Below are 27,038 nucleotides of genomic sequence, written 5' to 3'. Positions count from 1 at the left end.
ACAGCATTTGACCTAATGATAGGTTGTATTGACGAACTAGATCGTTATAACGACCATAGAATTTGCAACATTGCATTGCAACATACACACAAGCTGAATTAAAAATATGCTACATTTCCTCAATGACAATATCTTCGTGGTCTTTGTGATTAGGTCTTCCAACAATCTGTTGGAATTCCCATGGGCACGAATTGTACTCCTTTGTTAGGTGACCTGTATCTATATTCATATGAAGCAGAATTTATTCACACACGTCTTTGTGAGAAGAAAAATTCGCTTGCTGTGGCCTTGAACTCGAAACTTAGATATATCGACGACGTTTTATCTATTAACAATAACTTTCATTCATATGTCGATTCGATAAATCCATGTGAACTAGAAATAAAAGATGCCACAGAGTTGTCCCCTTCTGCTTCATACTTAGATATTTCATTGAAAGTAGATATTAACTGCAAAATCAACTTTATGACAAACGGGATGATTTCAGCTTCTCCATCGTCAACTTCCCATTTTAAAGTAACAATAATCCATTATCACCTACATATGGTGTTTATATTTCTCAACTGCTTCGATACGCAAGAGTTTGTTCTGTGTATAGTAAGTTTTTATATCGAGCCAAACTACTGACAAACAAGTTGACGGTATATGGTTTTCAACAGTATGGATTAAAGTCAGCATTTTGCAAATTTTATGGTCGTTATAACGATCTAGTTTGCCAATACAACCTATCATTGGGTCAAATGCTGTCTGACGTGTTTCATACCGATTGATAGACTTTTCTTGGCAAACTGATTTTGACTACAGATAACTCCGTTTATCTGATCAAGATTTAGGACTCACGGCGGGTGTGACCGGTCGACAGGGGATACTTACTCCTCCTAGGCACCTGATCCCACCTCTGGTATGTCCAGGGGTCCGTGTTTGACAAACTATCTATTTTGTATTGCTGATATATCACTATTCTTTATCTTAACCTTTCATCTGAATGATCCTATCAAAACAAACATTCTATGACAAATACAACAAAATCCAAATGCAAGTTATCAGTATTAGCACGCTGGGTATCTATGGCATCATATGGACTTCGCTGGGTGTCGTCCCTCCAAAACCTCGTACATATCATCCAAAGCTTTGGTGACGCATTCGATGAAGTTTGGAGCGTTAGTGGAAGGGGGATAACTGGTCACATTAAATCCAATTCTACTGTCTTCTGTGGAATAACCTGTGGAAAACAATCATATATCAGATTTTGTCATGCATTAAAATAATAATCATGGCGCATCCATATATATACTATTCAAAATTTGATAAGGATCACTAGGTTATAGGTGTGTAATTTACCACTAACATAACTAACGACATAAAGTTGACTCAGAAACGTGTTTACTCAGGTTATGAATGAAAATTCATGAACGGCATGAACTTTTATCAATACGGAATGCTTGAAATCTGATGACAACACCAAAAGGCATTTCATTACTAAAATTTAACAGCAAACCAGAGAAAGAATTACACAGTTTTTGGGGATAGTTCATCATAACACTTAGTCGATGAAGTGTCATTACCGGGTATGTCCTGCCCTTGCATCAATGACGGCTTGACAACGTCGAGCCATGCTGTCAATAAGCACCCGGATGTTTCCAATGGGAAGGTTGTTCAACTCTTCCACGAGGGCGTTTCCGAGCTCTGCCATAGTCGTGGGTTGTGCTGTACGGCGTGAAAGGGCAACCTGCAGCATGTTCCATACATGATCAATCGGGTTCAAGTCCGACGAGCGCGCTGGCCAGTCCATACGGACAATTGTCTCCTGCTGAAGGTACTGCTCCACCACCCTGGCGCGATGAGAACGGGCGTTTTCATCCATCAGGATGAACTCAGGGCCAACAGCACCAGCGTAGGGTCTGACGTAAACATCGATGATCTCATCCCGGTACCGCACCCCCGTCATTGTTCCTCTCTCCAGGACATGAAGATATGTTCTTCCATCCCTGCTGATTCCACCCCAGACCATGATGGAACCACCACCATAACGGTCATGTTCACTGATGTTGGCATCATGGAAACGTTCACGTTGTCGTCGCCACACTCGGTGCCTCCTGTCTGTAAAGTCCAAACAATAGCTGGACTCATCGGTGAACAGAACTTGAACCCAATCGTTCTGTGTCCAAGTGACATGATCTTCAGCCCAGTCCAATCGCTCCCGCCGGTGTCGAACAGTGAGAGGGACTCAAACACATGCCCTTCTGGAGTTGAGACTTGCATTGTGAAGCCGATTCCGTATCGTCTGAGTGGACACATTCACCCCTGAGGCGTTCAGGAGGTCGTTACGTAGGCTGGTTGCTGTCCAGAAAGGATGATGTCGTGCCTGAAGAGCCACAAAATGGTCTTGGCGTTGGGTTGTCGACCTCTGACGACCACCCCCATGTCGGTGTGCTGCTGTACCGAAAGTTTGCTGTCGGTTCCAGGTCCTGTTTACAACGATCTGACTGACGTTTAGTGCATTTGCAACGTCACGTTGTGAATAGCCAGCGTCAAGCATTCCAATACATCTGACCAGTTGTTCTGTCGTCAGGCGACGCCTTACACGTTGAGGGGGCATTGTGTTGATAAACGTAGTGTAAACACTCAAGTGAGTTTGAAATTTTAGAAAGAATCAGACACCGATGCTTGAGTGAAAATCGTGCAATGGTAGCAAAGCATAAACTGTGATGAGAAACGCATTTCCCATGGCATGAAATGCACGTGCAAGTTTGTTGAAGACGTTTTTGATTTCAATTGGACACAATATTGCCAGTTATGCAGTTATTAATTTTTAAACATAAAAATATCTATGATCCTTATCAAATTTTTAGTAGTATATATATCAAATTCAGTGAAGAACACTTTATATGGATGGCAACAATCTGGACAATTTAACTTCTGAACGATAAATCTTTTTAGAACCAGTTCATTACCTAATATTTACATTTCCAATGTTTTTGCTTTAGATATCTTAAAGTTACCAACTGTACTATCGTGATAGTCATTCCCCATAAGTGTGGTACAGATGTAAATAATGTGTGTTTCAATCTTGGTAAAGGTAGTAAGCCTATTTTGACAGCTGACAATCTTGTCTTTAATGAAATTAAAATATAAAAAATGAATTTCGTTTTTGAAACAAAAAGATGAAGATAGGAACTGCAACGCTTCACACCGGCGGAAAACATCAGTCAATGAATGAATCACACCGGCGGAAAACATCAACCAATGAATGAATCACACCGGCGGAAAACATCTGTCAATGAATGAATCACACCGGCGGAAAACATCAATCAATGAATGAATCACACCGGCGGAAAACATCAATCAATGAATGAATCACACCGGCGGAAAACATCAGTCAATGAATGAATCACACCGGCGGAAAACATCAACCAATGAATGAATCACACCGGCGGAAAGCATCAATCAATGAATGAATCACACCGGCGGAAAACATCAACCAATGAATGAATCACACCGGTATACCTTTCATCAAACGCTAACCACCTCCTGGAGTATGCAATCCATGTGTTTTCAAAAATGAAAGTGATTTCATTATCATCTACTTTTCTCCTACATGTGAATCTGATATATTAGTATGCCTTGGAATGCAAGTGTCTGGATTCACCTGGTTGTGGTGTAATGATCACACTCACCTGAATGGTAGACTATAATCACACTCAATTGAACGGTAAACTATGATCACATTCACCTGAACGGTAAACTATGATCACACTCACCTGAACATAACCTTTGTAAAGTAGAGATATTCATCCCACTCTATTGCAGATGAAAACATACATTTACATTAGTCACTAAGGTAAAGATAACAAACAGTGATCAATTTCAGAACTCCTATAAGCAATACAAAACAGAAAGTTCGGCAGACACGGTCACCTGGATATACACGAGGTGGGATCAGGTGCCTAGGAGGAGTAAGCACCCCCTGTCGACCGGCCACACCCGCCGTGATCTTGCGACAAAACTTTTCACTGGCCCAGTAAAGTAAATCAATAAACGAAAGAGACATACGATTGATGTCTGAATATAACATCTTAAATTCTCTTCTACTGTGACTTGCTCAAAACTTACAATGTGACGTCAGACATGAATCTCCCGAGGCAACACCTATATGTTCCTTTAATAACATAAAATAAGAAGTTGTCCATAGATGAAATCCTATTACATTACATGATATATAAAGCACATCTTAACTGTCTTCAAATATGCAGTTTACTGATTGAAATTTAGTTGAACAATCGGAATAGTTCATTATAGCTATATTTCAATATAATTGATGTTGAACCATGTAAATAAATGTTACTGATGATTTATCTTTACGTCAATATAACAGGTAGTTCTATATAAATGACTTCAATATAAGTGGAGTTGACTGTATTCGGGTTCAGGTTGTAAATAAGAGGATGGCAAAATCTTACAAATATCACTTATATTCAACCATAATAATTGTATGCACAGTATGTACATTACAAATTTTGATATCTTATTGAGTGGTATTCTTTATTTTGATTTTGTAGATTCTGTAGAGAGTACCCGCGTTACGTAAATCCTATAGAGAGCAGTTTTTACTAGGCCATACATGTAAGTCTGCCTTGTAAATATCCAGTGAATACTTTTACTCAATTGTTACATCAAATCTGCTTTCATAACTCTATGATTGTGACATCACATCCATTTACATAACTCTATGATTGTGACATCACATCTGTTTATATAACTCTATGATTGTGACATCATATCTGTTTACATAACTCTATGATTGTGACATCATATCTGTTTACATAACTCTATGATTGTGACATCACATCAGTCTACATAACTCTATGATTGTGACATCACATCTGTTTACATAATTCTATGATTGTGACGTCACATCTGTTTACATATAACAGACAAAAACACCTCCTCTGCATCCGAAAATGTAAACAAATGTTATCTTAAAAATCAGAAGTGAATAGAATTTGAAAAATATATAATGAAATGGTTATTAACTGAATATCAGGAAAAAATGAAAATGTTCTTCTAGAATCAAAAATAAATTTGAAAAAAGTATGCATTGAAAAGGCTATTGGCTATTTATTAGCAATATGCCCTCCATCAGTCGTTGCACAAAAGTGAAGCTTATAAGTTCAAACGAGAACATTTCCTCATATCAAATCAATAACTTATCACTTATACGCACCAACTCCGTATCCATTGGGTGTAACTGGTGCAAACCCCCCAATCAGAATAGCGGGACTGGACACTGTGGAAGTGGACAAGATGATGTGGTTAATCTTTTGGTAGTTGGAGTCTGTGAACATCTCTGGAAGTCTTCCATCTTCTTCCTCCGCGAGGATCTTCAACCCGAACAAGTGTCGGTCAAAACCCTTCCCTAGAAGTCATCATCTTACTAAAACTTTGATAATTCAAACAAGAAATTGTTTCAAACAAAATTATGGAACATTTCCAAGTAGGATGTGCATCTATATTACAAATTCAAATAAAACTGTAAATCAAATTTTATAAAAACTTGCTTCTTTTTTTTTTTTTTTACATTCTTTTATAGGAAAAAATCCAACACACATATATTTATATATATATTAACTGTATATATTTATAAATGCCATTAGATTACCAGAATCTTTCACTCTTATTTTACATTATTTATAGTTTGCCATTACAGCCTATCATTGGGACAAATACTGTCTGATGTGTATCACACCGATTGTTAGGGCGTTCTTGGCACACCGATTTTGACTATGGATACCTCCGTTTACCTTATCAAGATATAAGACTCACGGCAAGTGTGACCGGTCGACATGAGATGCTTACACCTCCTAGGAACCTCTGGTGTGTCCAGGGGTCCGTGTTTTCCCAACTCTTTCTTTTGTATAGGAGTTATGAGATTGATCACTGTTCATTATCTTCACCTTTCTTTCACACGTATACATGTACAATACTATTCTGATGCATTTCATAACCTTCCACTCTGTGAAATAGTACTTTTAGCAATAAACATATTCCTCAAAATTCACTGTTAGTTTGACAAGTACCCATAGCAGCGTTCCTCGTTAGAGATCCATGTTTTTTGGAGCATGCCATCATGGCTTTTTTTAGTTCTTCCACGGAGACAGCTGGATGATTATCCACAAACAAAGTGCATGCTCGCTTCGTCTCAGCAGTGGCGGAACGGATGGTCTCTGTTCGGCCGTGTTTGAAGGCTGCCGTGCTACAGGACTCGTAGGTAGCTACAGTCTGCTTGCACTGTCTGTAGTAGGCTAGCTGTTAATCACAAAAGACTCATCTATTCATTCTTACTTTATTCATTCAATCATCTACTTCATTGCATATAAACGTATTTGAACACAATGCAAATTATTTTCATATTTTCTTAACATTATATTTTTTGTTTGTGTTATTACTTCCATACTTATTTGAATAGTTGATTCGATTTAAACAAGTTTTACAGAATCTTATTAAAGCAAAATTATGGTCTGAGACTATGCCTGTATTGTCTTAAAGTTGAGATTAGTCTAGTGCAACCTGCAGAATCACGCTTGCTCCCTCAATGAAAATTGTATGGTGTGGAATCCACATCATTTTGGAAAATGTCTTCAAAATCTTGTATATTTCTTTTACCTGTATGGCAAGTTGCATTAGCGAGTCCGGACTCATCCCGCTTTTCTTGACGTAAGATTTAGTGTACTTGTAGTATTCTAGATGGTGTACATCAAGGCTCTGTATTGTTGAATTGAATTTCTTCACAGATTGCTGTAAGTTTTCCTTCATTTCTTGATCCAGTTTAAATTCTGTGAATTAAACAATGAGGTGAAATTCACACCTGGAATGGTAAGATAATTGTACGCGAAGCGGATTATAAAAAAAGGAGAAACTGACCCAAGGTTATATTTGTATAATTTGCACCAAAATTAAAGTCATTCCTTATAATTTAATGCAGGAGACAAAGATGCTAACCTTCGTTTATCAAAAAGTACATAAACTCGGAAAAATACAAATCAACTGAGCCGCGCAATGATTCACTTGGCAACAACGACACGAAGCGTCTAGCTGTGAAGGTCGCCATCTTTAATCTTAGTTCTACGGAGCCTAGCCATTTATGAAAATATTGTATCGAAAGTGAAGTTTGTCATGATAAAAAAATATGTGTAGACTATGCATGCAATGCGTATTTCGTTGCCCTTTAGAGATAGAGATCAACTTTGAAGTCGCTCATCTCCGACAGATTGAGAAAATACTGGAAATTGCATTGTTTAGGCCTAACCAAACTAAATCTTCAAATATCAGAAAATGCAATAATTTTCGGCTTTTAACTCTGTGGAAACTTCTACTACATGGAAACTAACCCCTTGTATGCAACGTTGTCGCTAATACTCAATCCGACACATGAAAATATGTAAGCAAGTATAGTGACAAATTGCGATCCAGATGTCAATGTGTTTGACGTCATCTGATAAAATGTGACGTATGAATTTTTGTTTGCTTTGTTGAAAGACGGATCAAGCAATAATCCCCCTCCTTTTCCCCAGTGATAAATGTATTTCAGGGTAATGCTTGCTTGGCAAATCTTTAATTCGAATATAATATCCTTGTTTTAATCTATTATTCGACCATACATACAGAAAAAGATGTTTTACAACAGTGATGTGCATACAAGTAGATGCTAATATTGACAACGAGAAAACAACATAAGTATCAAACCGAAGTATCTTATTGTACACGTTGACTTTCTATTCCATAGAAGGCTGAAAACAGTGCTGTGATGTAAATTTAGAGAGAGAAAATAAAATAGTTCCGGCAACTGGTTGTCAAGGGGGTGTGTCCCCATACCAAACCAGGTTATAAAAAATAACTTGCGTTCCTCAATTGGAATTTATATATAAAATCCAAAATATAAGTAAATATCCACACAAGTAATAGTATAATAAAGAAAAATTAGAACGCCGAAAATAACTCAACCGGTTTCATTTTCAATTTTCAAGAGTTATGACATTATTGCTTAGTTACACATTATAGATTGAACTATGACGTAAAAAGTGATGGGTTGTATTCACGCTTTAACAAAGATCATCATGACGTCATGATTCAACGTTATGAAATATTGCATGAGAAAAAAGGGAAATAAAAACACAGCCGACTTTTGGTCGTTGCAAGATAAAAAATATACAATGTGTACAATAATAATGACAGGTTTGTTTAGATAGCAGTTGACTTCTGACTTATGTGTTAACAATCAAATAAAACAGATTTATAATGCGTGAAAATGTTTATAAATCATATAAAGTTTTGCATTTTATGGAGCGTTTAATGCAGGTTTGTATCCTTTGTAATATGTATATATATATATATATATATATATATATATATATATATATATATATATCATCATGTAAAAGATTGTTCATCCTTCCTGAGTATATCAATAACAACTCAGCTGGTAACCCACATGCACCCCCCTTTCTTTTTTTTACAAAAAGGGCCTCTTGATGTTTTCCAAAAATAAAGTGTTACGTGATATTCAACTGACGTCACGGGAAATATTACTCAGTGACAGTCAACATATAGGTGGTATAACAATTGTAATTCTACTGGTGAATTTGAGGTGTAATCCCAACCCAAAATCATAGTGCATTTTAATATGGAAGCCTTCAATCCTAGTAGTGAAGCAGTCTTGTTTTAAATCTTGGAATATTTCCCTTTCACTGTCAATGATTACATATCAAGCCTCCGGTTCACTGTCAATAATTACATACCCAGTCTCTGGTTCAGTTATTAATTACATACCCAGTCTCTGGACACTGGCTGCATCAGTCTGTACAGAGGTAGATGGATGTACCACAGACTTCTTTGTCGAGTCCTCAAATACTTCATTAAAGTATCGGAGAACAGCTACACCATCTCCCCAGGAATGTTCAAAATTCACACAAGTGTTACCGCCAGCAGACATGATCAGGGATAAACTTTTATCAAACCAGCTGATGAAAAAAATAAAATAGCAGGTACTGTACTCATCCGAAGGGGGAGTATGCATTCACACATGTATTGCAAAAAGACTATTTATTACTACTGAAGGGCATTGCTTAATTTAAAAGTGAATTTGCCAAAACGAAAAAATAGAAAAAATAAAACTGGGATAAAAAGTTAGCAGAATTCAGTATGCGATCATTAAATGATTGGTTGAATATTGTTTAATGTCCCTCTCGAGAAGATTTCGCTCATATGGAGACGTCACCACTGCCGGTGAAGGGCTACAAAATTTAGGCCTACGGTCGAAGCTTATGGCCATTGAGCAGGGAGGGATCTTTATCGTGCCACACCTGCTGTGTGGTTTTCGCGGTAACATCCGAAGGACCGCCCCATTTAGTCGCCTCTTACGACAAGCAAGGGGGTACTGAGGATCTATTCTAACCCGTATGCCCACGCGATGCGATCATTATATAAAAGATATCTATATCTATTGAGCTATTTAAAAATCTTCATTCTCATATGTTAGTTTTCATAGCTTTGTTACTTTCATAGTTTGGTCGCCGACGACCATTTGTGCCACACGTATCGTCACTAGGCGACCGAGCGTGACGTAACATTGCTTTTGTAACAGTGGGGGCAGGACTTGAATCAACATGTTATTTAAAGAAAGGGGTGTCTAACATTACCGAATAATTGATATTCAGGACCCCATGAATATGCTAATTTTCCCAAACTGAATATTATTCCTTATATACAGCTATAGGATTTCTCCGTGGTTATTTGCACGGTTTGTTCTTCATATTGCTTTTCAAATATTTTACATTCACGACATTTAAGTATATTTTGTATAAATCTAAGCTGAATAACATTCATTGGCGTATTACAATTGCAATTTAACTATTGATTTGAAATGAAAATAGTGAAAATTAAGGTTCAGTGAAACCAACACTGTATACAACATGTGATTATATACTACTATAAGGAATGCTATTATTTCCCTCTACGAGATCCTATCAAATTTAGATCTACTCACATTCGACCTGCCTCCCCATGGAGAAACATTCTGGTGATGGCGTTAGGATCAGTTGGTTTATTATCTTCGAAACACAGAGCAAAAATTGATGAATCTATCAGCTTCAGCGTTTCCTCATTTCCTACAATACACAGGCATAATAAAGAGACTATACCAGCATATTGGAGTATAGACCGGTCGACAGGGGATGCTTAGTCCTCATAGGCACCTGATCCTACCTCTGGTGTGTCCAGGGTCCGTGTTTGCCCAACTATCTCTTTTGTATTGCTTATAGGAGTTATGAGATTGATCACTGTTCGTTCTCTTCACATTTCATAGAATGACATGCCAACAGCAAATTGAAATTATTAAACAGAAAATGAGACTATACCAACAGCAAATTAATTGAAATGAAAACTATGAATCTGCATGTAATGTAATACAAACAGAAATACACAACATACTGTTAAAGGTGTAAAGTACAAATTCCCAACATGACCAAGGATTAATTTTCCAGTGCAAAACTGATGAAACATTGATCATTTTCTCCATCACATATTATAATCTTGATAAAAATCACATTATGTAACCCAAAGAACACTCAGCACCTCCAGTGAGGATCAGCAGAGGGATGTGGGGTGTCTATATAGAAATGATCAGCAGAGGGATGTGGGGTGTCTATATAGAAATGATCAGCAGAGGGATGTGGGGTGTCTATATAGAAATTGTAATTTGTATGTAACTGAAATAAAACCTATGGTATTAAACAGAAAAGGGAAAAAAGAAGAGATGTTATAAATTCTGTTCCATAAGAATATAAAAACAGATAATCTTACAAAGGAGCACAATTCGTACCCATGGGAATTCCAACGGACTGTTGGAAGACTTGATAACTAAGATAACTAAGACTAAAAATGTTGTTAATAGGAACTCCAGCAGATTTTTAATTTTAACTTCAGGGTACTTGTGCGCGGAATCAGAGTGGGGTTTAGTTTTTGGATGACTGATCACTAGTTGTGAATATTTCTCAGGTGAAACAAGTGCCTCCAATGTCCATGAGACTCGAGTCCTTTCACGAGTGGAAAACGAAAGTCTATCCATGTCCATATCCACCAACAAAACCCACTTGGAATCTCTCTTCACACACTCGTCATTAAATAACTGCTCATTTAATATAAATATCAATGCTTCTTTAACAAGAAAGCGTGCAGTTGTGGATTCAGATTCTGATTAGGTCTGTCAAAATGTTTCGCTGATTGCCGATTGACGTCACGCATCACCTCTCATTATTGATTTATTGTGTACTTATTCAAAGAGGAATAACTCTAATACAATTCACTTATACACTCGTCGGCCGATTTTTGTAAGCAAAGTAGTTGCCAAAATGAAGGTCGTAAAATTCGATTCTGGTGTTATTTTTAATGCACAGCGAAAAATTAATTAATTAGAAAATTCTCAAAATGGCGTCGCTAGGCACAAGGAAAACGGAAAACTTATAGAAATATGAGAAAAAAAATACTCTCTAATGAGTTGCCATGAAATATTGGGTGATTCCACCGTCTGGGTTGCAAAAAAGCGGCAAAGCCTCGAGTTTCACAGCTTTTTTGCAACCCTCGGTTGGAATCACCTTATATTTCATGGTTACTCATAAGAGAGTCTTATAATCTTATTTAATAGTACTTAATATTTGCACTACAATCTGCTTCATAGTTGCTAGATCACCTAGATTGATCTCGACACAACTCAGCCCCTCCCCTAGACTGAGGAGTTTCTATCTCTACCCCTCACCTAGACTGATGAGTTTCTATCTCCGTCCCTCGCCTAGACTGAGAAGTTTCTATCTCCCCCCTCACCTAGACTGATGATTTTCTATCCCCTCCCCTCACCTAGCCTGATGAATTTCTATCTTCACCTTTTCACCTAAACTGAGAGTTTCTATCTCCACATAATTCCGCTCCTCACCTAGACAGATGAATTTCTGTCCCTGCCTCTCACCTAGACTGATGAGTTTTTATCTCCACCCCTCACCCAGACTGATGAGTTTCTATCTCCGACCCTCACCTAGACTGATGACTTTCTATCTCCGCACCTCACCCAGACTGATGAGTTTCTATCTCCGCCCTTCACCTAGACTGAGAAATTTCTATCTCCGCCCCTCACCTAGACTGATGAGTTTCTATCTCCGCCCTTCACCTAGACTGATGAGTTTCAACCTCCCCATAACTCCGCCCATCACCTAGACTGATGAGTTTCTATCCCCGCCCCTCACCTAGACTGATGATTTTCTATCCCCGCACCTCACCTAGACTGATGAGTTTCTAGCTCCGGCCCTCACCTAGACTGATAAGTTTCGACCTCCCCATAACTCCGTCACTCACCTAGACTGATGACTTTCTATTCCCGCCCCTCACCTAAACTGATGAGTTTCTATCCCCGCCCCTCACCTAGACTGATGATTTTCAATCCCCGCCCCTCACCTAGACTAATGATTTTCTATTACCGCCCCTCACCTAGACTGAAGATTTTCTATCTCCGCCCCTCACCGAAACTGATGAGTTTCTATCTCCGCCTCCTCACCCAGACTGATGACTTTCTATCTCCGCCCCTCACCTAGACTGATGAGTTTTTCTCTGTATGAGGCCCAGACATCTCTGTCTTCTGCTGTGAATACAGCTACAGGTTCCGTGTTCGGCGGACTCTGATCTTGCATGATCTGATGGAGACTGGCCATTATGACTCCTGGCTCCAGTATGTTTCCTAAAATACAAGTTCAGGTTCTCCTGACAATGTCTACTATCATTTATATGAACATGTAAATACATCATCCATAATAAATCTGTAAAGCCCCTTTCACACATTCACATGAGCTGTATTATTTGTACATCTTCGTTAGGCAAGGATAAAATCTTTTTTGAAATATAAGATTGACAATGTTTTTTGAAAGGGATGAAATATCCCTGTGAACTCGAAATAAATGACACCATAGTCATTCACTTCTGCTTCACACTTAGATATTTTATTGAAAGTAGATATTAATGGCAAACTAAGAACTCAACAAACGAGATGTTTTCAGCTTCTACATCGTCAACTTCCCATATTTATGTAGCAATATTCCATTATCACCTGCATATGGGTTTTATGTCTCTCAACTGATGCGATACGCAAGAGAGTGTTCTGTGTATGATCAGTTTTTAAATTGAGGCATTCTACTGACAAACAGGTTAATGATACAGGCGTCTCAAGAGTCTCATTTAAAGTTATCATTTTGAAAATTCGATGGTCGTTATAGCGATGTAGCTTGCCAATACAACCTATTAAATGCTGTCTCATATACCTATTGCTAGGCCGTTCTATATATACTGATTTTGACTACGAATTACTTCGTTTACGTGATCAAAATGTGGGACCCACAGCGGATGTGACCAGTCAACAGAGGATGCACACGATTCCATCTTCCGTATATCGAGGAGTCCGTGTTATTCAACTTTTAATTTTTCATTTTTATAGGAGTTGTTTAAGATTGATCACTTTTCGTTATATTCAGCTTTTCATCTATCTTTTACTTTCAATTATTGGTGTTTTTCTTCAGTTTGGCAATTTCTTAGTAAATCAAAACGTTACACACGCTGTCTTCAATTTTGTTGAAAGTTGATTAAATCTACACTGCTGTACACATGTGTATTATCGGAAGTTTTCTCGCTCGCTTTCTATACATCCCGTGAAGACGCTGCTAAACTATGAACATGTTTTCTCGATACAGAAAGTCGGTGGTCCCTCTCAGTTACGTCTATTATCTAGGCGGGGGGAATTAATGGTGTTTATAACATAAAACAGCACACCGATATGACATTCATATCTACATTTTAAAGACTTCTGAACTGTGGCTACTTATTTACTATCAACCGTTTAAAGGCCAACTTCGAATACCCGCAATTTCAGTCGGACTACAGGACTGCAATACATTGAACACTACGGATCAGACTTCGCTCACCGACCACAGAAAAATCCTTGCGTAATAAATTAACATATATATTATCTTCATTGATATGTTGCTTTTGCGATTAATGAGCTTGATATCTTGAATTGATGAGGCGGTTATTTACACAATCAGCGATTGAGTTTCGTTGACTACCTCTATTCAGACGTCCTGCTTTCACAGCCATCGGAACACGATCCCGACACCGATCAACATAAAACGTAACAATATAAAAATCAATTGCTCTGATACCTGTCGATCGCTACTCTGACACTATTGTGAAATTTTCAAATGAATCCTCGCAAGAATACCGTGATAAAATCTTGAAAACCAATGGGACGAACAGACTGCCTGACAGAGGGACGGGCTGATAGAGAAGAATCCCTCCGGTTTTACAAACCAGTAGGGGACTAAGAAACACTCACCGCTGGCATCCAGGACATCAAAAACATAAAAGTTTCCATTCCTCATCACCAATAAATGTCTACCTTCTTTGTTCACCACTAATTCATCCTTTCCAGGCCTGTCAATCAAAATAATTCATTCAAAATGCGCCTAAATTAAAATACCATGCAGAGTTTTAAGATTACTTTGTTCACCACTAACTCATCTCTTCCAGGCTTGCTAACTAATTTCAATACAGACTACAAGTGCATATCATACCATGTAAAGATTTGTACACTATTTATCAACTTCTATTGCAGATTGAATTGAAAGCACAATATTCAATGACTATTTGTTTGACCTGTGTAACTTGCATCCATTTATTTTTTATCATAAACACCACAACATAGTATCAGAGAATCAACACGGCACTTTCTTGTTCTCCTGATCATCAATATAGCAATATGTAGGTCATGAAATTATACAATATTCTGCTGTTTGGTTACAAGAATGAATCTCTCATATGAAGGGTGAAGATAAAGAACAATGATCATTCTTATAATCCTAAATATTTTTTTTAAAAATAGAGAGTTGGGCAAACACGGACCCCTGGACACACCAGAGGTGGGATCAGGTGCCTAGGAAGGATAAGCACCCCCTGTTGACCGGTCACACCCACCGTTAGCCCTATCTCTTGATCAATTCAATCTCATAACTCCTATAAGCAATACAAAATAGAGAGTTGGGCAAACATGGGACCCCTGGACACACCAGAGGTGGGATCAGGTGCCTAGGAAGAATAAGCATCTCCCATTGACCGGTCACACCCGTCGTGAGCCCTATATGTTGATCAATTCAATCTCATAACTCCTATAAACAATAAAAAATACAGAATTGGGAAAACATGGACCCCTTCACACACCAGAGGTGGGATCAGGTGCCTAGGAGGAATAAGCATCTCCTGTCGACCGGTCACACCTGTCATAAGCCCTATATGTTGATCAGTTAAAACTAATCATTTCCTCCAGCACGTTTGACATAGTTTACCTTGGAATTCTGGTTGAGTTGAACATGTTTTTATGCTGGCTCATGTCTAATGGCAAGGTTTTGAACATGTAGGCTCCGTAAAAGACAAATGGAGTAGGAATCATCCTGTTCTCCAAAAGAAGTCAACCATTATTATATAAATATTCAAAGTGTAAATATGGCCATGCCAAATGGAAATCATGAACACACAGGAATTTAACATTACAAAATGTTTCATTTTAATTTTGAAAAAAAAACCCCATTACCGTATTTCTTTTTATAAAAGAATTTACATGCAATAGAGTCCCACCAAACATCACTTGACAGAAAGTCATTGAAGTCTATACACTTGACCTCTGACTTACTTGGTTGTCAAAGAATTTCATAGCATATTTACAATATCAAGTAAGTTTATTCTAACGATTTTCTCCTAACAGTTTAATTTCTCTGATTTCATGCAAGTCCTGTCAGCAATTTTGAGCAGATTCCAAGAAGAGAATATGAACAAAGATCTTGGAAATTCTACCGCTGAGTAAAAGTGTGAAAAAACGTGAAAATAACGAACAGTGATCAATCTCATAACTCCATTGAAGAATACAAAACTAAGTGTAGAGCAGACATGGGCCCCTGGACATACCAGAGGTAGGATAAGGTGTCTATGAGGAGTAAGTATCCCCTGTCGACTGGTCACACCCGCCATGAGCTCTATATCTCGATCGAGTAAACGGAGCAATCTGTAGTTAAAAATCAGTGTATACAGAACGGCCTCAATTGGTATGAAACATGTCATACAGCATTACACCCAATGATAGGTTGTACTGGCAAATTAGAGTATTATAACGACCATAGAATTCGCAAAATGCTGACTTTAAACGAGATTGATGATACCTCTCTGACATCAAATTATTTGTTAGTAGTCTCGATTTAAAATCAGATCATCCGCAAAATTAACAAGCTCTTGCATACCTAGTAAGTTCACAGACATAAAAACCATATACAATCACTATATATGGATTAATCTCATAAAACAGACAATTTGGGAAACACTTTGAAGGTGTGCTATTCGGTATCAAATGGCAGCAGGTGTTTGATCTTTTCACTTGAATCCATTCGTCTCTGCTTTCCCATCATGCATTGGGATACCGGTTATACCTCATGATTTTCCTGAATCTCATGTTGTCTGATTTAGCTGGGTTCAGGTGATAAATGTCAGGCTCCAGGATATTGGCTCTCAGGGTCTTCATGAACTTTAGTGACGACACAATCATGTTTGTGGAACGAAGGAGCTGAAAAGGTCAGAGTTCAAGGATTAGATTTATGTAGGTTGTTTCAGTTCCATTCATAACATTGTTAAAAGAACGAGAGATTTTGGAGAACAGACATTTTATTCTTTAATATGCTCATAGACCGTTTAATGAATGTGTTTAGTAATGCATCATTTCATTGAACACGTCCAAGAACTAATCTATTTCTTGGTTGGTGGTTGAAATTTCCTATTGCACTGTATAAGGAATTATTTTGCTACGTATACCTGATCAGCATCAGTTCACAAGAGTGAAAAGGTGAATATAACGAACAGCGATCAATCTCAGAACTCATGATTATAAGCAATACAAAATAGAGAGTTGGGCAAACACAGACCCCTGGATATACCAGAGGTGGGATCATTTACCTAGGAGGAGCAATCATTGAGAGTTGGACAAACACGGACCCTGATTGTAAAATAAAGCCCGCTGAAACATGCAGATCTAGAGAAACGAGTGATAAATAAATAACATATAAACCTTTGCTGTTATCGGAAAGTATTTCCGCGAATTAACAGAGTATTATTTTTATTTTGACATCTGATATAGACTCCAAGGTGCCATCGCAACAATTAAGTAAGTTTGTTCCCTACACACCTGGTTCTGGTACTCTGGACGCGGATCATCTCGGAAGTACATAAACGGATTGTTGTTCAGGACAATTGGCAGTCTGGACTTCAGGTACATGTCAAACCAGGGTTCTGAGGTACAGTAAGATAACCAGCATTAAGACTATAGATATACGGTAGTATGTGATTAATCCTGAAATTAGCATGGGCATGAAATCATGGATTTCACCCTTCATATGATCAATTAACATATCGTAAAGAACTGGTCTATCATCTAGTAATTCTGATTTTAGAGAGGTTACATGTAATGTGGAATAAGTGGAGTCTATAATCACTCAATGTCCACCACAGTTAAAATCTTGATATAATAATACACAAACAGGATTACAAATTACCATTATTGGCCACGATATATGCTAATGGTGTCACCATCATTGTATTAAGAATGTATTTGTTGCAAAAGTAAGGTGCAAATATTTATTTAACACCACTGTTAGTTTTCTGTCTTAATAGTCACTTATTTCCTCCAATAACTTACTGGCGATGTAACTTGTGTGTTTGTTTCGCTTATCTTTAGCTATCAATCTCTTCTGAAGATCTACAAAGAAATACAGACCAGTGAATTATTGAATTCCTCTGATATCAATAGGAAACATGATGTTATGATCAACCTGAGATTACTGTATCACGACGTAAACGACAAAATAATAATGTTCTTAATTAAACCATGTGCTTATTATGACGCAATGTAGCTGACAAATATATTAAAACAAAAACGTCATAATGGTGTTCCTGGAATTTACCAGAGTGGATATTCCTATATGAAAATTTCCCACATTATTCAAATTTTGCATACACATAAACCCCATTCAGTAAATTGTAAAACGTCTATACTTTTTTTAGATTTTATATTTTGTACACACACACACACACACACACACACACACACATCTATTTATATATCTATATGTGTGAGTGATAAGAATTTTATTTCCATACCAAGGCATCCTCACCATCTTACACAAAAACACAGCTCTCACGAACAGAAAAAAAACCCACAGCTCTCACGAACAAAAAACAAAACAAACCACAGCTCTCACGAACAACAAAAAACAAAAACAAACCCCACAGCTCTCAAGAACAAAAAGAACCCCACAGCTCTCACGAACAAAAAGACCCCACAGCTCTCACGAACAAAAAACCCCACATCTCTCACGAACAAAATATGATTAAATTCATAGCAGATGTGAATGTCACTGTTTCTCATGCAAGTAAATGACTTTACCAAGACCCTCCGTGACCTTGAATTTGTTGACAATGTCGACTGTTTGATCATATTCATCATCCGTCAGTATCTGCCGCTGACATTCCAGGTATTTCTTTAATGTATCCTCCAATTCCGGAATCGGAAGTCTGGGGAGACTGGCCTGAAAATGATCCGTGGGGAGAATGCTTCTATGTAGAAAATCTTTGTCAGCTGCAGAAGAACTGTCAAAATTTATGAATTAATATTACATGTACTTATACATTAGTATGCTACGTATAGAGTAGTATGCTACTGATTTATGTAACATAAAATTCAAGTGAAAGCTGTAAAATAAATTTGCAATGTTTGAAATAAAGGATGCAAATGAAACGCTATACTTCAGCATACCGATACTTCAGAAAGACGCAGTGGTTACTGACTTACACAAAACAATACCATAAGTATACGAACCATTTAAAATCTTCAAGACTTGTGACTAAATCTTTCACTTAAAAAATAGGATCTATTTATTTGAACAAGGGACCACATCACTTCTTAAACTTCTTTATATTCTAACACAACTCGAAGGACACACTAATCGTGTTTTTTATTTTTGTGAGAAACTGGGTTATTAGTCTCTAAATTGTCGGCATGGTGAAAGGTGAAGATAGCGAACAGTGATCAATCTCATAACTCCTATAAAGGTGAAGATAGCGAACAGTGATCAATCTCATAACTCTTATAAAGGTGAAGATAGCGAACAGTGATCAATCTCATAACTCTTATAAAGGTGAAGATAGCGAACAGTGATCAATCTCATAACTCTTATAAAGGTGAAGATAACAAACAATGATCAATCTCATAACTCTTATAAAGGTGAAGATAGCGAACAGTGATCAATCTCATAACTCTTATAAAGGTGAAGATAGCGAACAGTGATCAATCTCATAACTCCTATAAAGGTGAAGATAGCGAACAGTGATCAATCTCATAATTTTTATAAAGGTGAAGATAGCGAACAGTGATCAATCTCATAACTCTTATAAAGGTGAAGATAGCGAACAGTAATCAATCTCATAACTCTTATAAAGGTGAAGATAACGAACATTGATCAATCTCATAACTCCTATAAAGGTGAAGATAGCGAACAGTGATCAATCTCATAACTCTTATAAAGGTGAATATAGCGAACAGTGATCAATCTCATAACTCTTATAAAGGTGAAGATAGCGAACAATGATCAATCTCATAACTCTTATAAAGGTGAAGATAACAAACAATGATCAATCTCATAACTCTTATAAAGGTGAAGATAGCGAACAGTGATCAATCTCATAACTCCTATAAAGGTGAAGATAACAAACAGTGATCAATCTCATAACTCCTATAAAGGTGAAGATAGCGAACAGTGATCAATCTCATAACTCTTATAAAGGTGAAGATAGCGAACAGTGATCAATCTCATAACTCCTATAAAGGTGAAGATAGCGAACAGTGATCAATCTCATAACTTTTATAAAGGTGAAGATAGCAAACAGTGATCAATCTCATAACTCTTATAAAGGTGAAGATAGCGAACAGTGATCAATCTCATAACTCCTATAAAGGTGAAGATAGCGAACAGTGATCAATCTCATAATTTTTATAAAGGTGAAGATAGCGAACAGTGATCAATCTCATAACTCTTATAAAGGTGAAGATAGCGAACAGTAATCAATCTCATAACTCTTATAAAGGTGAAGATAACGAACATTGATCAATCTCATAACTCCTATAAAGGTGAAGATAGCGAACAGTGATCAATCTCATAACTTTTATAAAGGTGAATATAGCGAACAGTGATCAATCTCATAACTCTTATAAAGGTGAAGATAGCGAACAATGATCAATCTCATAACTCTTATAAAGGTGAAGATAACAAACAATGATCAATCTCATAACTCTTATAAAGGTGAAGATAGCGAACAGTGATCAATCTCATAACTCTTATAAAGGTGAAGATAACAAACAGTGATCAATCTCATAACTCTTATAAAGGTGAAGATAGCGAACAGTGATCAATCTCATAACTCTTATAAAGGTGAAGATAGCGAACAGTGACCAATCTCATAACTCCTATAAAGGTGAAGATAGCGAACAGTGATCAATCTCATAACTTTTATAAAGGTGAAGATAGCAAACAGTGATCAATCTCATAACTCTTATAAAGGTGAAGATAGCGAACAGTGATCAATCTCATAACTCCTATAAAGGTGAAGATAGCGAACAGTGATCAATCTCATAACTTTTATAAAGGTGAAGATAGCAAACAGTGATCAATCTCATAACTCTTATAAAGGTGAAGATAGCGAACAGTGATCAATCTCATAACTCTTATAAAGGTGAAGATAACGAACAGTGATCAATCTCATAACTCTTATAAAGGTGAAGATAACAAACAGTGATCAATCTCATAACTCTTATAAAGGTGAAGATAACGAACAGTGATCAATCTCATAACTCTTATAAAGGTGAAGATAAGAAACAGTGATCAATCTCATAACTCTTATAAAGGTGAAGATAACAAACAGTGATCAATCTCATAACTCTTATAAAGGTGAAGATAACGAACAGTGATCAATCTCATAACTCTTATAAAGGTGAAGATAAGAAACAGTGATCAATCTCATAACTCTTATAAAGGTGAAGATAACAAACAGTGATCAATCTCATAACTCTTATAAAGGTGAAGATAACGAACAGTGATCAATCTCATAACTCTTATAAAGGTGAAGATAGCGAACAATGATCAATCTCATAACTCTTATAAAGGTGAAGATAGCGAACAGTGATCAATCTCATAACTCTTATAAAGATGAAGATAGCGAACAGTGATCAATCTCATAATTTTTATAAAGGTGAAGATAGCGAACAGTGATCAATCTCATAACTCTTATAAAGGTGAAGATAGCGAACAGTAATCAATCTCATAACTCTTATAAAGGTGAAGATAACGAACATTGATCAATCTCATAACTCCTATAAAGGTGAAGATAGCGAACAGTGATCAATCTCATAACTTTTATAAAGGTGAAGATAACGAACAGTGATCAATTTCATAACTCCTATAAAGGTGAAGATAACAAACAGTGATCAATCTCATAACTCCTATAAAGGTGAAGATAACAAACAGTGATCAATCTCATAACTCCTATAAAGGCGATGGTAACGAACAGTGATCAATCTCATAACTCCTATAAGGAATACAAAATAGATTGTTGGGCAAACACGGAGCCCTGGATTTACCAGAGGTGGGATCAGGTACCAAGGCGGATTAAGCATCCCCTGTCTATCAGTTGGTTGTATTTTGTTTAAGTCCCTTTCGAGAATCTTTCACTCATATGGCTTCGTCACCATTGCCGGTGAAAGGCTGCAAAGGATCGCCCCATTCAGGCGCTTTTTACGACAGGCAAGGGGTACTAAGGACCTATTCTAACCCGGATCCCCATGGGACTCTTGACTATTAACAACGACTTGATGTTCAAAATTTATTAATTAGGAGAAATAAAATGATGTATTTCATTAACAATCTAAAACTATATTGCACTACAGATCAGTAATTAATGAAAGTTGAAATTCGAAAGAAATTTGGTGTTATGAACAAATGATGACAAGGAACAGTGATTGATCCTATATACAAAATTACGAGAAGGATAAAGACGGACTTCTAGACACACCAGAGGTGAGATCAGGTGCCTGTAAAGACGGACTTCTAGACATACCAGAGGTGAGATCAGGTGCCTGTAAAGACGAATTTCTAGACACACCAGAGGTGAGATCAGGTGCCTGTAAAGATTTCTAGACACACCAGAGGTGAGATCAGGTGCCTGTAAAGACGGAGGTCTAGACACATCAGAGGTGAGACCAGGTGCCTGTAAAGACGGATTTCTAGACACATCAGAGGTGAGATCAGGTGCCTATAAAGACGAACTTCTAGACACACCAGAGGTGAGATCAGGTGCCTGTAAAGACGGACTTCTAGACACACCAGAGGTGAGATCAGGTGCCTGTAAAGACAGACTTCTAGACACACCAGAGGTTAGCTGCAATAATGTAGCCCAATCCAATTTTTTTTTATTCTGACGTTTTCGGGATAGGGCTACAATTCCATAGGATCTCCGTAATGGTGCAAAATAATTTTATGAATAACCGATAATAAACTCTGTGTATTGGTCCCAAATGTTGTTTACACCAAAAGGAGTACCAACTTTGTGCTCGGGCATGTCTAATAAAGGTGTTTTTCATTAAATATAATGTACAGCATGCAAAATTCTTCGTCTGCTCCGCCATGCTTGTTATCGCGAGATCTCGTAGGTGGATCTAATGAAAAGCCTAAACATTGACAATCAGCGCGAAAATGTAGTTACTCGAGCCACTTCGACAAAGGAAAGAAAATCATATTGTTGCAGAAAGAATTTACACTCTGCTGTTCGGTTTTTAACTTGATATTAAATTCAAACCTTCTCAATACCGACGAAATAGCTTTCGCCTCCATACTTGTCCATTGATGTAAATACCACCTTATATGGCATATGCAAATGACTTGACAACCGGAAGTTGAAACTTCAGTACATCAAACATGGCGCATAAATATGAATCGAGAAACTGGGATTTATCGAAATTGTTGAAAACGGTAGAATAGAGCCTCACAAATCTAAAGTTGCAGGTTGTAAATTTATATATTGACTAAGAAACATAGAATATCATTTTATTTACGTAAAGAAAGTCAGGAAATGTTTAGAATGAGCGCAAATGTTGCGGGAGTGAATCACTCCCGCATTTGCACCATTACGGAGATCCTAAGGAGTTGTAGCCCTCTCCCTAAAAAAAAAAAAAAAAAAAAAAATCAGAGAGGGCAACATTATTGCAGCTAACCAGAGGTGAGATCAGGTGCCTGTAAAGACGAAGGTCTAGACACATCAGAGGTGAGATCAGGTGCCTGTAAAGACGAAGGTCTAGACACATCAGAGGTGAGATCAGGTGCCTGTAAAGACGGATTTCTAGACACATCAGAGGTGAGATCAGGTGCCTGTAAAGACGGACTTTTAAACACACCAGAGGTGAGATCAGGTGCCTGTAAAGATGGACGTCTAGACACACCAGAGGGGAGATCAGGTGCCTGTAAAGACGAAGGTCTAGACACATCAGAGGTGAGATCAGGTGCCTGTAAAGACGGACCGCTAGACACACCAGAGGTGAGATCAGGTGCCCAAGATAGTAATACACCTCTGTTGACCGTTTGCACTCCCCGTGAGCCCCATATCTTGATCAGGTAAACGCATTAATGTAATTACATACGTGCATTTTACTGTATAAGAGTTTTGATGACACGAGCCCTGAATATATCCACAAGCTGTTCAAATATTTACACTCTAAGGTCAGAACTATTTTTGAAGCATGATTTTCGTATTCTAAAATACCGCACAATTATATACATGTACAACAATAATTCTCGGTACACAGGTGCACATCTTTGGAGCAATGGAAATGCGAGATCGCCATTAACCTAGCCTATCTTTAAACGTAATGTGGGGTAAATCGTTAAAAGCAAACGTGATGATCCTTTAATATTTCCTCTTCGCACCAGTTTTACTTTAGTCGTGCCCTACATAGTAGTCGCATTTGGGATACATGTATAGAAAAGCCAGCACAGTTTGTGTTATGTGGTTTGGAATATTTTGTGTTATGTGGTTTGTAATATTTTGTGTTATGTGGTTTGTAATATTTTGTGTTATGTGGTTTGTAATATTTTGAATTACAGTTAATTTAGAAGGCGCTGGAGAAGGATAGCGTTATGTTTAATTACTCGGGTCACCTTCTCTAAATAAAGCATTGTTATTATTATCATTGAATTCCTTTCAAAATGGAAAAAAGAGATAAATGTATGGCTAGAAGAAACAAGTGTCTGAAGCGGGTGCAGGAGGTCGATTAGCTCCTATATTGAATAGATATATGTGACACGTGTTTGTGATGACTGTCACTGTTCATTATCTACACCTGTTCATATCATCGTATAGATGTATTTTAGATGTGCAAAGATTACCGCATTTGATCTCAGTGAAAAAAAAATGCATTAAATATCTGTATACCTGTAGCGTTGAAATGCTTCATCTAAGGAGGACGTTAAGGGCTGAAATAAGAAAAACGAGACTGAGCATTGACAAATATAGAGACTGAGAATATAAATCACTAATCAAAACTTGTAACATGATTACCTGTAAAATGATCAAGCGCTCTTTATTCCGAAGGTAATATTTCAATCTGCACAACTTGAACATTTTGTAGGACGTTTTTCTGCAGCCTCGCCGGCAATCGGATCATTATTCGGCCTTTTCCGTTTTAACGAAAAAGACCGAGTGATGAAACCCTTGTCTCTGCTCCGTCACTCCGTGTATTGTACTTCAGGATATTAAAGTCAATAACACCGTTACAAAATGGTGCATAAATATTCACCTAGATGTCGGATTCTTGGGGCAAAGTTATCAATTTTGTTCGTTTAGATAGCACAGTACGTAAAACTGATAGACGGAAAATGTCCATGGGAGTATCCTGCGTTGATGTACTATCATAGGCGTAGCTTGGGTTCGAATATTACCGAGGCAGGGGGTCTGGGGGGGGGGGGGGGGGGGGGGGGGGCTGCGCCCCCAGAAGCTATCGACATTTTACAGTGTAACAATGTAAAAGGTTTTTTTTTTTTTTTTTTTTTTTTACCGAGGCAGCTGCCTCGGTTGCCTCAATGGAAGCTACGCCACTGACTATACAATTTAAATATATTATTGGCTTCAATTTAATTAATTCGAAAGGTGAAGAAAATCTCACAACTCCTATAAGGAATACAAAATAGAGAGTTGAGCAAACACGGACGAGTTTTTAAATATTTTGTTTACATCAATTTTACGTATTCATGAGTTCTGTATAAAATTAGCGCGACAGCTTGAATAAAACTTAGTGTTAACGGGTTGGTTAAGTTCTGCAAAGAATCATCAATACGTTAAGCGCGCTCATTTTACTGAAATATAGCGTCATGCCCTGCTTCGAATTACTTTTATGTTAACTAGTGAATTTTGTCGTTGGAATATAGATTTCATTGGCCTGGTTCTAATTGAATTTTAATTGTCCTTCATCTCCTAAATCCCGGAGTAAAGAGGAACGGGGATTTTAGCTCCCTCACTGGAAACACTCCGTAATGTTGCTGAATTAAGGCAATGGACTCAACGCAGTTATAGACCATTATTGCACTTCATAAAACAATTCATATAGTATATGTAGTAGTGATAGATACATGGCCTTAGTACTGGCACTGACTAATGGGTTTACCCGTCAGATCGATTGGTAGAACACTGGACTGGAATGCTAGTAGTTTCGAGTTTAATCATTAGCAGAAGTAACAGTTTCTTGCATATCTTTGTCATACACATGCTTGAATGAAATGAAAAGATACCACAGTGAAGATCTACATGAAAGGTGAAGATAAAAAACAGTGATGAATCTCATAACTCCTATAAGCAATACAAAATAGATAGTTGGGCAAACACGGACCCCTGGACACACCAGAGGTGGGGTCAGGTGCCTAGGAGTAAACACCTCCTGTCGACCTGTCACATCCGCCGGCAGCCCTGTGTCTTGGTCAGGTAAACCGAGTATCCCACTGTTATATTTTAAACAATAATTCTGTAAATGTGTTTTAAAACACATCTAAATGGCAATTGTATATACTAATATGGTTACTCAGTATGTAACATATAATGTAATTTCAAAAACGTTTTGCAGTGTTGCCCCCTCCCTCCAAACCTACAATGTACATATGTATTAGTGTACGTGGAACTTTAGACATACATTTACAGCTCACATTTTGTAGATACACAGGTTTATCCTACATCCGCTGTGAGCCCTATATCTCGGGTCAGGTAAACGGAGAAATCCGTAGTCTCAATCAGTGTGCCAAGAACGGCCTAACAATCGGTATGAAACACGTCAGACAGCATTTGACCCAATGACAGGTTGTATTGACGAACTAGATCGTTATGATGACCACTGACAGAATTTGCAAAATGCCGACTTTAAACGAGATTGTTGAAACCCCTGTACCATTAACTTGTTTGTCTGTAGCCTGCCTCGATTTAACAACTGACCACACACAACACAAGCTCTTGTGGATCAACTTAATTGAGAGATTTAAACACCACATGCAACTGAATTGATACGCAAGAGCCTTATGAAATTGCATTTCCATGATTATCTCCCTTTTGAAGGACATGACCTTTCATTTGAAAAAATTTTAATCCCCTTCACCAAAGGATGATTTGTACCAAGTTTGATTGAAATTGGCCCGGTGGTTCTGGAGAAGATGAAAATGAGAAAAGTTTACGATGGAGACTGAATATTTTACAGATTTCACTGGAGATTGATCATGAATAGTTTACAGATTTTATTTTCAGATTACAGATTTCAGAATCAGTTCTCACTCTTTGGC

At 37.5% G+C, this 27,038-nt stretch overlaps 1 protein-coding gene across 1 annotated transcript; it reads right to left on the bottom strand.

The window, feature by feature from the left end:
- Positions 1 to 928: 928 nt before the first annotated feature.
- Positions 929 to 24,874, bottom strand: LOC125654985 (carnitine O-palmitoyltransferase 2, mitochondrial-like). The gene is made up of 15 exons (XM_056145213.1): positions 24,781 to 24,874; positions 24,655 to 24,695; positions 18,566 to 18,768; positions 17,819 to 17,878; positions 17,309 to 17,412; positions 16,560 to 16,693; positions 15,429 to 15,533; positions 14,423 to 14,520; positions 12,632 to 12,778; positions 10,043 to 10,163; positions 8,827 to 9,017; positions 6,664 to 6,833; positions 6,078 to 6,306; positions 5,225 to 5,416; positions 929 to 1,222 (listed from the first exon to the last, which is right to left on the bottom strand). The coding sequence occupies exons 1-15, from the start codon at positions 24,841 to 24,843 to the stop codon at positions 1,074 to 1,076; spliced, it is 2,007 nt and encodes a 668-aa protein (XP_056001188.1). The 5' UTR covers positions 24,844 to 24,874; the 3' UTR covers positions 929 to 1,073.
- Positions 24,875 to 27,038: the final 2,164 nt, after the last annotated feature.

The sequence above is a fragment of the Ostrea edulis genome, chromosome 7 (genome assembly GCF_947568905.1).
Source record: "Ostrea edulis chromosome 7, xbOstEdul1.1, whole genome shotgun sequence".
Classification (NCBI taxonomy): domain Eukaryota; kingdom Metazoa; phylum Mollusca; class Bivalvia; order Ostreida; family Ostreidae; genus Ostrea; species Ostrea edulis.
The sequence above is the reverse complement of the archived record's forward strand: the minus strand, read 5'-3'. Positions and strand labels throughout refer to the sequence as shown.

Bases quoted from the DNA above. Each gene is read 5' to 3' on its own strand.
- LOC125654985 (XM_056145213.1), bottom strand. From the start codon at position 24,843: ATGTTCAAGTTGTGCAGATTGAAATATTACCTTCGGAATAAAGAGCGC. The intron at 17,879-18,565 runs GTAAAGTCATTT...ATTTCTTTGTAG, and splicing joins CAAGGTCACGGAGGGTCTTG to ATCTTCAGAAGAGATTGATA. The intron at 6,307-6,663 runs GTAAAAGAAATA...TGTGATTAACAG, and splicing joins TAATGCAACTTGCCATACAG to CTAGCCTACTACAGACAGTG.